This window comes from Hyphopichia burtonii (assembly GCF_001661395.1).
Source record: "Hyphopichia burtonii NRRL Y-1933 unplaced genomic scaffold HYPBUscaffold_9, whole genome shotgun sequence".
Lineage (NCBI taxonomy): Eukaryota > Fungi > Ascomycota > Pichiomycetes > Serinales > Debaryomycetaceae > Hyphopichia > Hyphopichia burtonii.
This window is the reverse complement of record NW_017963736.1, coordinates 3236-18496: the sequence shown is the minus strand read 5'-3', so window position 1 is coordinate 18496 and position 15261 is coordinate 3236. Positions and strand designations below refer to the sequence as shown.

At 34.5% G+C, this 15261-nt stretch overlaps 6 protein-coding genes across 6 annotated transcripts; 5 read left to right on the top strand and 1 right to left on the bottom strand.

Annotated features, from left to right (window-relative positions):
• Positions 1–363: 363 nt before the first annotated feature.
• SEC14 (phosphatidylinositol/phosphatidylcholine transfer protein) lies at positions 364–1278 on the top strand (the record flags this gene model as incomplete). Its single annotated transcript, XM_020220299.1, has 1 exon — positions 364–1278. The coding sequence occupies one exon, from the start codon at positions 364–366 to the stop codon at positions 1276–1278; it is 915 nt and encodes a 304-aa protein (XP_020073840.1).
• Positions 1279–3081: 1803 nt separating this feature from the next.
• On the top strand, positions 3082–4638 carry KRE62 (Kre62p; the record flags this gene model as incomplete). Its single annotated transcript, XM_020219082.1, has 1 exon — positions 3082–4638. The coding sequence occupies one exon, from the start codon at positions 3082–3084 to the stop codon at positions 4636–4638; it is 1557 nt and encodes a 518-aa protein (XP_020073839.1).
• A 429-nt stretch (positions 4639–5067) lies between these two features.
• On the top strand, positions 5068–7512 carry CTF18 (Ctf18p; the record flags this gene model as incomplete). Its single annotated transcript, XM_020219115.1, has 1 exon — positions 5068–7512. One exon carries the CDS (start codon positions 5068–5070, stop codon positions 7510–7512), a length of 2445 nt encoding a protein of 814 aa, XP_020073838.1.
• Positions 7513–7659: 147 nt separating this feature from the next.
• HYPBUDRAFT_168788 (uncharacterized protein) lies at positions 7660–9790 on the top strand (the record flags this gene model as incomplete). Its single annotated transcript, XM_020222822.1, has 2 exons — positions 7660–9697; positions 9780–9790. The coding sequence occupies exons 1-2, from the start codon at positions 7690–7692 to the stop codon at positions 9788–9790; spliced, it is 2019 nt and encodes a 672-aa protein (XP_020073837.1). The 5' UTR covers positions 7660–7689.
• A 137-nt stretch (positions 9791–9927) lies between these two features.
• HYPBUDRAFT_154125 (uncharacterized protein) lies at positions 9928–10696 on the bottom strand (the record flags this gene model as incomplete). Its single annotated transcript, XM_020221914.1, has 1 exon — positions 9928–10696. The coding sequence occupies one exon, from the start codon at positions 10691–10693 to the stop codon at positions 9956–9958; it is 738 nt and encodes a 245-aa protein (XP_020073836.1). The 3' UTR covers positions 9928–9955.
• An 855-nt stretch (positions 10697–11551) lies between these two features.
• MUB1 (Mub1p) lies at positions 11552–14215 on the top strand (the record flags this gene model as incomplete). Its single annotated transcript, XM_020220298.1, has 1 exon — positions 11552–14215. The coding sequence occupies one exon, from the start codon at positions 11552–11554 to the stop codon at positions 14213–14215; it is 2664 nt and encodes an 887-aa protein (XP_020073835.1).
• Between the last annotated feature and the right edge of the window lie 1046 nt (positions 14216–15261).

Genomic DNA, 15261 nt, shown 5'->3' with positions numbered 1-15261 from the left:
TCAAATTAGGTTTTGTCCGGCAAAACTTCATTTTACCAGCCCTAATTATCGTTCTGTACTTACACCTTTTCTGCTGACTCGTTGTCTGCTACTAAGAAGCCGTTCTGCTACCTAGAAGCTTTACTACTAATAAGCTGCTTTACTTCAACAGACCATTTTGTTTATACTTGAGCAGTAGACTAACAAAACGAAAACTGTAAAAAAGAGTAACGAACAAAAAAAAACACTAAAATTTCAACGAGCAAAGCAAAAAAGAACGAAAAAAAAAAGTTTATGATCGGTTTAAAATACTTCAATTTCCTTTAAATACTTGCTTTCTTGAATAGATATATTGCAGTAAGTTAATTGAACCCAGTAGTAAGTATGAGTGCAGCACCACTTTCCGAAGCCGAATATTTGGCTTCATTTCCTCAAGTTAACGCTCCAACAGACCAAACCGGTTATACTTCAAACTTAACCGAAGCTCAAAAGCAAACTTTAAAGCAATTCCATGATCAATTATCAGAATTAGGATACACTGAACGTTTAGATGATGCATCATTATTGAGATTTTTAAGAGCTAGAAAGTTTGATTTAGAAAAAACCAAACAAATGTTTATTGAATGTGAAAAATGGAGAAAAGAATTTGGTACTAATAATATTTTAACTGATTTCCATTACGATGAAAAACCATTGGTTGCTAAATTGTATCCTCAATATTATCATAAAACTGATAAAGATGGTAGACCGGTTTATTTTGAAGAATTGGGTAAAGTTAATTTGAATGAAATGTTAAAATTAACTACTCAAGATAGAATGTTAAAAAATTTGGTTTGGGAATATGAGTCTTTTGCTAGATATAGATTGGCTGCTTGTTCAAGAGAAAGAGACTATTTGGTTGAAACCTCTTGTACCATTATGGATTTAAAAGGTATCTCAATCAGTGCTGCTTATAACGTTGTTGGTTACGTTAAAGAAGCTTCTAAAATTGGTCAAGATTATTATCCAGAAAGAATGGGGAAATTTTACTTAATTAATGCTCCTTTTGGTTTCTCAACTGCTTTTAAATTATTTAAGCCTTTCTTAGATCCAGTTACCGTTTCTAAAATTCATATTTTGGGTTCTTCTTACTCCAAAGAATTATTAAAACAAATTCCTGCTGAAAATTTACCAACCAAATTCGGTGGTAAATCCGAAGTCACCGATGATCAATTATACTTAAATGATTACGGTCCTTGGAGAGATCCTAAATACATTGGTCCTGAAGGTGAAGCTCCAAGAGCTTTTGATGCTAATTAAATCAATCTTCTGATATAATAATAGAACAGGGTGTTTAACTTCTTTTTTTCGGAAAAATTATTACATCTTCTATATAAACTAAATATTTCGGCCTTTGTTTTGTTTCTTTTTTTCTTATCTTTAACATTATTTAATTCTTCTGCTTAGATATGTTTATAGAATATGTATTGATTCCGTTCAATATCTTATCCCAATATCTGTAGCTTAATGTAACGTGGTATTTATTTGGTGCACGGGTGCTGCTTGGGAACCCAAGGCAAGTTATATCCACCTTTTGCCCCATCTTGGAACCTGGAAACAAATGAATGGGATCCCACAGTAAGCAGCTGTCCCTCCTGTGTAGTTGTTAATCATGCTGGTGTGGTGGTTCAGGTCATTGGTAAGCCTGGATTCTCAAAGAATTTAATTATGGGAACTTATTATTAAGAAGCCTGGAACTTTGAAAACCTGCTCCCTCTTGATTCGTTAAATATACATTTAGTCTTACAATAAAGACTTGAAATACTCTCTGAGATTTGTTTTTGTTCATATCGGAGATATTTTTAATGCCTCTTCAATTGCTGCAAATAATCTGAAATTATCTCGCTACAAAGGCAATTTGCGGCTGAAGCCAACGTTATCCCCGTTATTGATACAACTTAAACGATTTTCAATCTTTAATTCACCCTATTAGCCAAAGTGGAAAAAAGTTAAAAAAAAGTTCTTTGCTTACAGTAAACTTCGATTGTGAGTTGAAATATTTGTGGATTTTGACGCTTTTTGATGCAAATTGAGGCAAAAAAAGAAAATTCTTACTTTTTTTGATTGCAAAATTACTGAATCATACATAATTTGTAGTATTCCATTACTATTTCAATACGCTAAACAAACAAATCTTGCATTGAACGACGGATATAAAATTGCATTTGAAGACTGGTTGCCCAACTTATCCTGTACCGAAACTTATTTGGTATGTCTCATCAGCTTTGATAAAAAAGCTTTTATCTGGTAGTTTAAAAGACTTGCTAATTCATTTCTTATAAATTAGTTGCTTTTCTGAGTTTATATATATATTGAATGTTCGATAGGTAATCGTGTTTCTTTTTTTTTTTTTGTTTTTTCTTCTAACTCTTAAAAATGGTTCTTGATTCCAACCTGGAAGAAAAGAAAATTCCTTTGAGTAGCCCAAACTTGAATTATGATAGTTCTCAGCCATCTACTTCAGGTTCTAATACTGGAACAAATTCTGTTGTTGAAGGTTCCTTACAAGAGAACCTTGAATATTCAAGGTATGGCGAAGATTCTTTCAAATCAAATACTTTCCTTTCAAGAATTGGTATAAGAGGATTTAACGACAGTCCAAGTTATGATTTAGAGTCAAGAAAGAAGATAGCAGATATGCAACCCGGAAATGAGCCAGTAAATGAGGATGGCCATAATTATCATGAATCGAGAACAAGACATCCTAACTTCCATAAAAAAGATGAAAGATTATTGAATAGAGAAAATTCATACATTCATTTATCAGGAAGGGCAGATAAAAACCTTTCAAGGTATTTCGTTAATCATTCACCGCCGGTTAGGTTTTTAGACAAATTAGAAGGTCCCTATTATTATCTCAGTGAAGATTCTACCACTCAAGCTCTAAATGGAAGCTCTGATAATTCGAACAATTCATTTATTTCCCAAGATAAAAAGCAGGATAGTGTCCAAAGAGTTCGTACTGTGGAGGCCAAAAAGGATGATTTAACATTGCAAAACCTTCTCAAAACCGACGAGTCTCCACGAGAGCAGTATCAATTAGTCAACCTAAGCGGAGTTTTAATGACCGATCGGGATAATTTAGACTTGAAGGACAACTCCACTGGCCATTTGAAACACTTTGGCAAGAATTTTTATAAACCAAAATATTGGAATAGTAAAAACAAAACCGGTTATTTAATTGCAACTATTGGTTTATTGGCTTTAATCGTATTTGGGTCAGTTGGATTTTTGGTTTCATATGCCAAAAAGTATTATGGTTCCCCAGACCCAGAAGTTTATGAAATCCTCTCACCATATCAATATCCAACATTAGCAGCGATAAGAACATCTTTAATTGATCCAGATACCCCTGAAGAAGCATATGAAATGTTTTCTTCTGAATCAAAAGACACTTGGAAATTGGTGTTTTCCGATGAATTCAACGCAGAAGGACGAACTTTTTATGAAGGAGAAGACCAGTTTTTCACAGCCCAAGACATACACTATGCAGCTACATCAGATTTGGAATTCTACGTACCTGATATGATTCAGACAAAGAATGGTACCTTGCAAATCAAAGTCGATGCTTTTCCAACTAATGGATTAGATTATAGATCAGGCATGCTTCAAAGTTGGAATAAGTTGTGTTTCAATAAAAATGCAAAAGTGGTTGTTAGTATCAAAATGCCAGCATACTCTCAATCCAGAGGTTTATGGCCTGCTATTTGGTCTTTAGGAAATTTGGCTCGGGCAGGATTTCAAGCCACCACCGATGGCGTTTGGCCCTATACATATGATGAATGTGATCTTGGTATAACCCCAAATCAATCATCTCCCGATGGTATATCATACTTGCCTGGCCAAAGACTTAGTAGGTGTACTTGTTTTGATGAGGATCACCCTAGTCCTGGAATTGGTAGAGGTGCTCCAGAAATTGATATAATTGAAGGATCCCATGATAAACAAGCAAATTGGGGGTTGGGAGTTCAAACTTTACAAGTTGCTCCTTTTGATCCTTGGTGGAGACCAGATTATAGCTATATGAAGATACGAGATAAATTTGTTACTTTTATGAAGGAAGATACTGGAACACCGACCCAAGAGGCAATTGCTGCAATTACAGTTTTGAATAATACTTGGTTTGATTCAGTCCGTAACGATAGCGACAATAAAGAACCTTTAGATGATAATACTCATTTCCAAACATATGGTTATGAATACATGAGTGCTAAAACAAATGAAAGGGATAGTTACATCCAATTCTTTCTAGGAAATGATCCAACACTAACAATTTATGGCGATGCTTTACATCCAGAGACTGGTGTAGGCTGGAGACAGATCTCTCGAGAGCCAATGTCATTAGTATTTAATTTAGGTCTCTCTCCCACCTGGATGGATATTGACTTTGCTTCTTTAGAGCTTCCAGCCGTACTTGAGGTGGATTATGTAAGAATATATCAGCCAAAAGACTCGGTTGAAATGACTTGTGATCCGGTTGACTATCCCACTACCGACTATATAAATAGACACATGAATGCATATACCAATTTCAACTTGACTTCATGGGAACAGGCTGGGTACCGAAGGCCCAAGAACAAGATGATGGACGGTTGTGAAGCTCCCGTGCCAGTGTTTTAATACTCTGCTTATATGTTTGGTAGTTGTGTGCAGGATATTGATATTAACCTTACGCGTATCGCGTTGTTTCAAAGATTTTAACTAAGAATACTGTTTTCTCTCTCTGTTTCTCTCTCTCTCTCTCTCTTGTGAAATAGTAGTGCTTGAATAACTAATATACACTTTCGATAGATATTTGAGTTAAATATGCTGGAGACCGAAAAGATAAGGTCGGGAAATTCGTTAGGGTTTTCTCTAGATCAGTCACCGTTATTCAATACTCCCAATAAAGACAACGAAGGATCCAAAAATGAACATGAGCTGAGTGCTGAACTTCTCGAGAAGGATGAGGGTAATACAAATGATTTTGATACGCAAAATTCTTTGCTATTTCCCAGCTCTAAGAATATTGATTCGATACCAGATCGTCAAGATCCAAATCAGTTTGAGATGTCGGACTCACTCTTATTCAGTGGTGTGATCCCGGCTAAAGATGCTTCCCAATCTTCTATATTTAACATGTCCAACTCTATTCTATCCAATGAGCCATCTAATGGCCAAAATAATGCGTTATTTGAAGAAGGAAATAGAGACTCCAGTGAAACAGCAGAAAATTCTCCTGAACTCGAAGACACAACTTATAGAGGCAAAGAAGTGAAGCTTTTCACAGGTGAGAAGATAAGGCTTAAACCAAAAAGAAGACAAAGACATCTTGCTAGTATCGAAGAACTAGGACAAGAAAGTAGCGGAAATTTGTATGATATGGATGTTTTATTTGATAGAGTAAGAGAACAACAAAAGGATAAAGAAAATAGAGATAAGCTCCTATCGCTTGAAAAACAAACTAAAAAGCCCAAAAAGAATGAGTCCATAGTCTGGAGTGAAAAATACAAACCAAAAAATTTTTTGCAAATTTGTTCTGCCGGAAATGATAAACAATATCGATTGGTATCATCCTGGTTGAAAAAATGGTCTGCCATAGTCCACGGCGAAGATTTTGTGGGTGAAAATATTGATACATTGGGTCGTCCTCATAAAAAAGTCCTATTAGTTCATGGTCCCCTGGGTATTGGTAAAACGGCTATTGTTCATATTTTAGCAAAACAATTGGGGTATTCAGTTCAAGAACTAAACGCTGCAAATAGTATGGATACTTTACCCCAAGCAAGCAGTGCTACTGGAAATGCATTTCAAAATGCTTCGGCTGCTCTCAAGTTAAAGATCATTAATGCTTTAACCACAAATAGTATCACTTCCAAAGGAAGACCCACTTGTCTCGTTATTGATGAAATTGATTCAAGTATAAATGCAAATGAAATTGTCAAAGTCTTGAATGATTTATGTCAAAGTGATCAAAGAACATTATCAAGAAACAAACAAGGAAATATTGAAAGTAATACCAACACGAAGAAACTGAAGAAGAAACCATTTGTTTTGAATAGACCAATAATCTGTATTGCCAACGATATTTATCTGACTAGTTCATCAAGATACTCTGGATCTCCAATGGAAAAATTGAGACCCTTATGTGAAATGGTGGCCTTTAAAAAACCACAATCTACGAAATCGGGAACCGGTTCTAGATCCAGTGGTAATGCATTGAGAAGCGTTAAAGATCACTTGATGAAAATCAGTCAGTTTGAGAAACTTGGATTGGATTACCAACAAATAAACGAGATTGTTGAAGTTTGTGAATGTGATATGAGAGCGTGTATCAATTATCTTCAATTCAATGGTCGTAAACTTGATCCCACGATTTACACATTGAGAGGAGAGAAGACCAACGGTAATAAAGATACTCAATTGACATGGTTTGCTATGGTAGACCAACTCTTTAAAAGAGATGCTCAATTGTCAAAAGACGAAGCATTTGAAAAACTATTGGATCTGATTTCAAACGGTAAGGGTAAATCTGCAGTCTCTAGTTCCGGATCCCTAGATAAAGTCGTTAGAGGCTGTTTCAATAGATATTTAGATGTTGTTCATCTACAGGACGATTCATTAAAAAAGCCTTCTCAATTAAGTGATTGGTTCAGCTTTTATGATAACATAAAACTAGAAAACGATGCTAATAATTATTCGAGTTTGGTAACGATGAAAGTATGGTCTTTATTCAGTGAAATAAACCCTCGTAAACATGCCAACGACACTAGCTTGATTCCCAATAGCAGAAACCTTGATTTTGAAACTATGGAAGTCATGAAACAAAATAAGTCTACTGTGAAAAGACTTCTTGAAATTATCCCATTGAGTACAAAAGTAAGCATGGGATTCGGATCCTCAGAATCCTCGGAATCGTTCTCCTGCCATATTTTACCATTCTTAGATAAGTTGTTATCCCCTGAATTAGCCTCGAATAAGATCAAACAAGATCATGAGATAAAATCAATTCAAAAGTGTGCTAATTTAGTACATTCTTTTAATTTGAAATTAGAAAGTCAAAAAGACGTGGAATCTGGTTTAACAACATTACATTTCTCCAACGATTGGGACAGTATAGTCAGTTTCGAAAACCATCTAGCCCCAATTAATTCTTTGGCCCGCTCCAAGTTAGTACAAAATAAAAGACATCGTTTATTCCCACTAATCAAATCGGAAATTGAATTGATGCTAATGGCCAGTAGAGCTTCAAAAAGAAGAATTGAAGATGGACCAGACTCAAAACAAAAGGAAGAGGCAGAAAAGGAAAACACCAAGAAGAAAAGGGCCAAACCGGCCAACTCTGTTGATTTCTTTAAAAACAAATACGATGGTCTTTCAAGTCAATTGCAAAAAGATAATGGTAGAGAAAAGGACCCAAATCATGAAGCTACAAGAATATGGGTCAAATATAACGAAGGTTTCTCCAATGCGGTAAGGAAGAACATTGGTTGGGCGGAACTATGGCTGCACTGATTCCTACTTACTATAGTATCTTTCTGTAAATAATGGGATTGCAAATTAAGATCAACTTCTGTAGATGTTATCAAATCGCGATTTGTAGTTAATATCAGCACACGCAAAAAAAAACAAAAGAGGTCATATTCTTCCCAGATATCTCGATAAAAGTGTCAGTGGAAGCAGTGGTTAAAGATGAATAACTACTTCACTAATCTTATTTCACTGATATCAAATTTGAAGGGAGGGACAGATTTGTCAGCCTATGTTCAAGCGGATCAGGACTCTGCTGCGAAGATAAATTACATCACGATTTATAATCCAGAGTTAGTTGATGATAAAGAAGAATCAAATGAGCAGTTGCAGAACCAAGTCTTATGCTTTTTAACCCCACAGGCCCAAGGGGTTTTGGAAGACAATGACACTATTCTCCAGGAACATTTGAATATAATTGGATTGTTGAGAGGGATCAATTCGTTAGCTCACGCATTCAATGAATCACACAATGATGAAACCAGTATAATTAAGAGTTCCAATTCAACAACTATTACTAAGGTTTTACAAGATAAGTATTACCTTGCGTGTTCAGTTTCAATCCCCTCACATATTGAAGGTAAAGCAGATTCTATCATTAATCAATTATTAAAAATACTCGAGAAAGCAAATAGGTACTTTTTCATGCTAAATTCGTCATTCAGTAAACTTTCAAGATTTTTGGATTTGAAAGATATGAAAGTGATCTTGCTGACTTATTGGCAAGAATTCTTGGATGCTTATAATTCAGAAATATTTAAATTCCCACCTGATTTAAAATGGACCAATAGTCTCAATTACGGAGGCTTTCTAGGAATGATTACCGATCCAAAGGGTTCATTTAATGATCCTACATTCAAAAAGTCTTCTATTAATCTAAGTTATGCTGCAATAAATGAAATAAAGGAAACTTTACATAGAAAAATTTACCTGGACAGGCTGGAAGCAACTCCGAGGGGCTTCTTAATTTCCTACTTCGATAAACAGCTTCCCAAAAAGTATGGTTTAATTCATGGTGACAATTTTGATGATGAATATTCAGAGGAATACAGTGAAAGTATTATAGATAGAGCCTCCCTTTCGGACATTTATACCTGGTTGGAATATCATGATTATCATGATAATTTGGATTCAAATAAACTAACAACCAACAGAAGTAGTGGGAAATTTTTTTCATCATCTGATTCCATTAAGAAGAAAATATCAACACCTATAACGACGTCAAGCTCAAATACTCCATCAAATCAATCCGATTACGGACTCAAAATTAGTCCTACTGCTGCGTTAGAATTGTTGAACCCAATAAGTCTAACGAATAATTTGGTCATTCTGCCACTAAATTATACAATGAATAGTGTTATAAATTTAGGTGGAAATGCAATGAGAACAGAACAGCCGACAAATAGTCAACTGCAACAGCCACCCCAAGACTCAAACAGAAATAGCTGGTTATCAGTGTCGAGTTATTTAAATCCATTTAGTTATAGCTCAGCCCAAAATAATGAAGATGAAAGTCAAGCTCCTGATACGATTTCCGAGTTGAGTGAATCAGAAAATGACCATGGTGAATATTTAATTGGACTTAGAAGTGACGAATCTGGAAATAAGTTTATATTCACCCGACCAGTGTATTTAAGCACGAAGGTATTTAAAGAAGATAAAATCATTGTTGAAGAAAGAGAGTATCTGTTAGTTGTTTATTCAAAAGATAATATCTACGTGACATTAATTTATGATTCTTCCTATGATGGATTACATGAGTACGATTTTTATAAAGCTTTGAAAGAAATGATTCTTAATCCAATTACTGATACAATTACTAATTTTTTATTAGGTGGAAGCATTTTGGGAAACAGTATTGGATCGTTCAATACAATGTTTAATCAAAAAGAATCTCCTGAACCTGATAATGATTTTTTCTATGTAATTTACAACAATAAAGATTATTCAATTCAGTCATCATTACCATTTTTACCTATTCCTGCAATTTTTGAACAACAAGAAAACGATAATGAACAACAAGAACAACAAAAACAGCCACAAGAGGAAGAAAAAGACCAACAGATTAATAAAGTTGTTTTAAGATACCAAAACGCTATATTTCATTTACATGATCAATTAATCGATTTATTCATCACTAGAAATAATGGAGAATTTTTCAATGATGAAAGTAGTATCGGGGAATATCTACATAAATTCAATAGTAATAAGACCAACGATTGGATGTTTTATTATATTAAATATCCCAATAGATTCATCATAATCATTAAAAATCGACATCATAGTTCAAAGAAAAAAAATCAAAAAAAAGTTAATTCAGTATCATTAGAAGAAAACGAAGGAAATTTCTTAAATAATATTGCTGGCAATGTTAATTTAGGATTTTTGGATAATTTAGGAGATGATGTCAAATTATGGCTAGATAGCTTCAAACAGACTTAGTCCTTGACCAATTCAAGAAACTCGGAACATCTTTAGATATAGCATTTTTTATAGACAATTTTGTAATATAAGAAGGAACTAGACCACCAGGATCTGAACATGTACACATTTTCCAAGATAATTCTTCATTTTGATAAGTGAACTTTTCGATCGAAGTGTATACTGCATGAACAAAGGAAGATTTCGAATCGGTTAAATGAGATGGATCAACTGCTAATGAAATCACATAAGCTTCCGATCCATCGACCGACTTTAGTACATGAATTAGTTCATAAAAGACTCTTTTTTTCAACGGGAATCCCAAATTGTAATAGCATTCGGCAAGATAACTAATCGAAGTATAGCTCGGGTCAGTTTCCTCAAGCTCAAAGGGTTTAAGTTTCGACCCATAGAATATATCAATATACTCCTTTTCATACTCAGTATGACTTTTCTCTAAAGACTCCAACAGACCAACCCCATACTTCATGAATCTGCTGAACAAACCTTGCTTAAACTCTTTGGAAAAACCATCACTCCACGTGGTTATCCTTCCAGCCCAGTAGTCGTCGTTCAAATGGTCTTTGGTATAAATTTGGGTAGTAATGGTTTGATCTTCGTATCGGAATTGATACGACTTGTTCCGGTTCCAACTGGTAGCCATAGATTCAATGATTTCCCGTGACTGCTCAAGCAACCCTTTGGAGGAGAGCTTACTGAGATCCTTTAACGGTTGTGAATTCATGCTAATACCCTCTTATGCTCCATTCATCTGTTCCATTTGGTTATCTTGAAGTTTATCTGATATCCCCGCGACCGGAAATGAAATCTTACACGTGACAAAATCCATGGGAGAAAGGAATTCCGGTAAGTGGCAAAATCTGAAGCCAGAAAATGTACGGATCTTTAGTTCCAAAAACAAACAAAAAAAAAAACAGTATCAACAGAACTGGAATAATAGAGTTTTTGATAGTGCTTTTTGATTAGAGACATTTGCAACCAATTTGAATCGATTACGGCCCAGATAATCCATAAGGCTTGTATCATCTATAACCTCGACGTAATTAGTGTTGCCTTGGCGGAATCTTGAGGGCTCTTGCTTGAACGTCTTTGCCTACCCCTGAATTCTCCTTAGTCATCAGCGCCACGCAGAGTGCTTGGATATAGCCCAACTCCAGATCTTATTATCGAGAAGTTACATCAAATTAGGCTTCAATTTTAGTTTTTGTTTATTGAATTTTGTTTTGCCTTCCATCCAGGGTCATTTAGGTTTTTGGTTTTTTTTTTTTCTGTATCCTTGATTTGCCATCTCGGACTTCATTATACTTTCTTCTTTCCATTAAGTGAGTTCACTTATACTTTCATTAATAAGCTTCGATTATTCTTGTATTAGCGGAGCTGTTTGTTTTATTTCTACTTGGTCCTTTTAGACTTTATTCACTTTGGTTATTCAATTAATTCACTTCATAGTATTATTTCAAGTTCAGACAACTTCAACTCGATCCAATTTACGTTTTTCATTTGGGATATTTGCATCAAGAATTCTTTTCATGAAATTCTAAATCATCAAGCTCAATTATTCAGAAGTTTTATAAAAGCATATATGAGAGATTCAAATTACAAGTCTGTATCAAGTAATAAAGCTGCGGTGACCATCACCACTAGCCTTTATGATAGAAGAGCTTTAGAAGTCACGTCCGATAAACCTCTTGTCAATTCTTTAAATCATTTAACTTACCTCGTTTCATCTTCGGCTAAAGTTCGAGAAACTTTATCAAATGATGGTGGGATTGAACGGTTGATTGAGATTTTACACGAATGTCATAACCTGACTTTCAATTTAAAAGATAACATTTTCAATAGCGAAAAGAAACTTCTCACCGCTTGGAAATGGACTTTGGCTTTCCAATGTTTAGTTTTAGTAGGTACAAGGGGTACCGAAAAAATAAGACAAAAAGTTGTTAAGGCTGGTATGTTACCCATTATTGCCACTGTCTTAGATAATTACTTAACTATTCATGAAAGAACTTTTCTTCATGCAAATGTACGTCCAGGTTGTGGGCATGAAAATTTTAATTGCCAACAACCATCAACCCAATTGCGCCTGTCAAATGAATCCAATGTCAATCCACAACAACAAAGGCCTCCAGCTCAGCAGCAGCAGCAGCAGAATCGCCGTACCCTTAACACTCAAAGAAATCAACCACCTACATTAGATCCTCAAGTAACCAATAGAACTGCGCCAACTCAAGATACGGGACTCCTGTTTACAACTCAACATAACCAACCTCAAAGTAATATGAATATGGAGAACCTTAATAGTCAACCCGATTCAGCACCTGCTACTGCAAGTGAATCTTTTCCAGAAGTTGGATCCACTCAAGAAGTCGCATTTGATAATACAACTACAAATAATAATAATAATAATACCAATAATAATAATCGAAATATTAATACAGCTATTGACAATGCTACCAGCAATTTTTTAAATCAAATTGACTCATTTTCAAGCTCTACTTTTCCAATCCAAATCACTCCTTCATTAGCTTCAGATACAGTTACCAGCACATCTATCCCCAATAGTAATTCTATGCCTAATTTTTTCAATGGTAATCGCTCAGATAATTTAACTAGTGATGACTATGATAGTTTGACCGTAGATCAATTATTCAAGCTAGTTCATGTGAATGGGATCAGTGGTACACAATTCAATAACAATGGTGTATCTACCAACAAGAGTTTAGCAAATAACGATATCAAGCGAAGATATTTGATTGTTAATATTATCAAAAAGTTACGAGAGGAAAAGGAGGACGATTTACTTGATGATAAATTCTTGGATGACAATGATTATGAAATGGATAATGGATTACAATTTTTATCAGATTTGTATTTGCAAGAAGATCGAAATATTCATTTGGGTAATATGGTTACTTCAAAATCTGCTCCTCGAAGCTTTACTGAAACTGGAGTTGTTATTCCGAGAGATGATGATATCGTTTGGTCTTTACAATTATTAGCATATATATCAAAATATCCTCATCTCAAAGAAATATTACAGAATACTGATTTAGTAATAGATATGAGTATACGGGATAAGCAATTGAAATTATATCTTCAAAAGCAAATGAAGATGAAATTAAAGAAACAACAGAAGATTAATTCAAGGCCAACCATGACCCCCAAACTGAGAAGATATAAGTTTTTCAATCGACCCGCTCCTGAAAATGGTAACAACAGTCTTAATAGTATCAGAAATATCAATCCAATAACTACCAACACATACTTGGAAAGATTTAATGCCTCAGCATCAAGCTCACCTCAAATGTTGAATGACATAAATAGTATTCAAAATGAGGATTTTATTTTGGATGAAGATAAATTAGATTTATGTAATAATAAACCAGATGTTGAGGATTTAATTGAAGATGCTGAAGCAGAAGATGACGAAGATGATTTTGATGATAAGAACAATGAAGATGAAGAAGATGAAGAATATTTGTCATGTTTGGCAGGAACCAATTTAAAAAGTGAAGAAAATAGCTCATATTTAAGTAAATTATATGATTCTATAATTGATGCTGAATCAATTGTTAACGATTTAGATCGAGAAATTGCTTTATTTCATATCAGTGATAAAATCAATAGATATATTGAATTGGAGAGTAAAAAATTAAGCAACTCAATTATTCAAAAAAGATTAGAAAAGAAGAAATATTTAAAAGAGAAATGGAATTATGATACTTATGATAGTTTTGATATTGATGATGAACCATTTGGGTATAATTCAAATGAAGAAAATGATTATGATGATTCATTAGTTGAATATAAAAAATTTAATTTGTTTCCAATGGTTGAAAAATTTACATTTTTAGCTGGTACCGACATGTATTATTGGTCAGGAGTAATTATGAGAAATTCATGTCGTCGTAATGATTTCAAAGGAGGTGTTAGACAATGTGGAAATCTTGAATGTGGTAAATGGGAAAAATATCCAAGAGAATTTTCAAAATGCAGAAGATGTAAGCGTACCAAGTATTGTTCTAGAGAATGCCAAATGAAAGCATGGCATTGTCACCGAAATTGGTGTATTCCAAGTAATTTATCTAATACTACATCTAACACCGGTAATTCTGCCATCAATTCAAATTATGGAAATACCGCTTCCAATATAAATGAATCCAGCGCAGATGATGGTGCTAACAACAACAATACTAATACTAATGGTGAAGATATCTATATGGACCATCCAACCAGTAGTTCTTAAATTTTTTATGAAGAAATGAGTAGTTTCAATGCATTTTACTTAATAGCAAAATCGTAGATCTATTTTAAAAGAAAAAATTACTATTTTTGGGCCGTTTGAGTGTCGCTTCCTGAATAGTTTATTCTTCGCCTTTATAGAACAATAAGGAGCAGCGTAGCCAAAACCCAAATTACAATTGACTCACTTTTACGAACTGTTCTATTGTTCAATACAATAACCATTTCGCTATACACATTGAATTATAGTTTTGAATTCAACTCAAACATTCATGCATTCCATCCAATTTTTTAAATTGATTTCAGGTAACTCCGATGCGACAAGAATATCTCCGAGACCAGAACAAATCCGGTGTTACAGAACCTTTGCCCCCGAATCGAAAATAAAGCGCCTTTGAGGTAAAGTGCGGCGAAAGAGGCGATATTCAAGCATTCGATGATACCAAAGCCGATTGAAGATATAATTAGATTATTTTGGGGCCGCACAGAAATTGAAAAAAAATTTATATGGGTATCTTTGCACAAGGATTGCTGCATATGATCTTGAAATGATCATCTTGTTTTGGGAGATAATCTTGTGGGGGGTCTTTATTTTATAGACGGCGACGACTACTCGAACAGATTTCTAGGGATGACTTTTGAGTGTAAAGGAGTTATTCTTTCAATTTTACGAATTTGGCTGATTTTTTTTTTTTTCTTCATTTTCGGTAATGAGATAAGGAGATCTCGAGAATTGTCGTATATGGTATCGTATAATCTAATTTTACAAGACCAGTATGCGATGAAACAGTAAGCGATGAAACTGCAGTAAGTGATGAAACACCGACTCGATTGCTTTGTAGGTTTGCTCGGTATACCAAGTCAACTCTATGTCCATTCGAGAGAATAAACGTTTCTCACAAAAGCATAATTTTGAGCGAAATACATGTTTATTGCAACGAGGGAAAACCTTTTGTGACAGCAAAGTAGCTAGAAATGGTGTTTGGGTAGTTGCATTCTAGTAAGCACGTTTTATTGCGCAAACAGGGCTTAACTCCCAGCTAAGGTGAA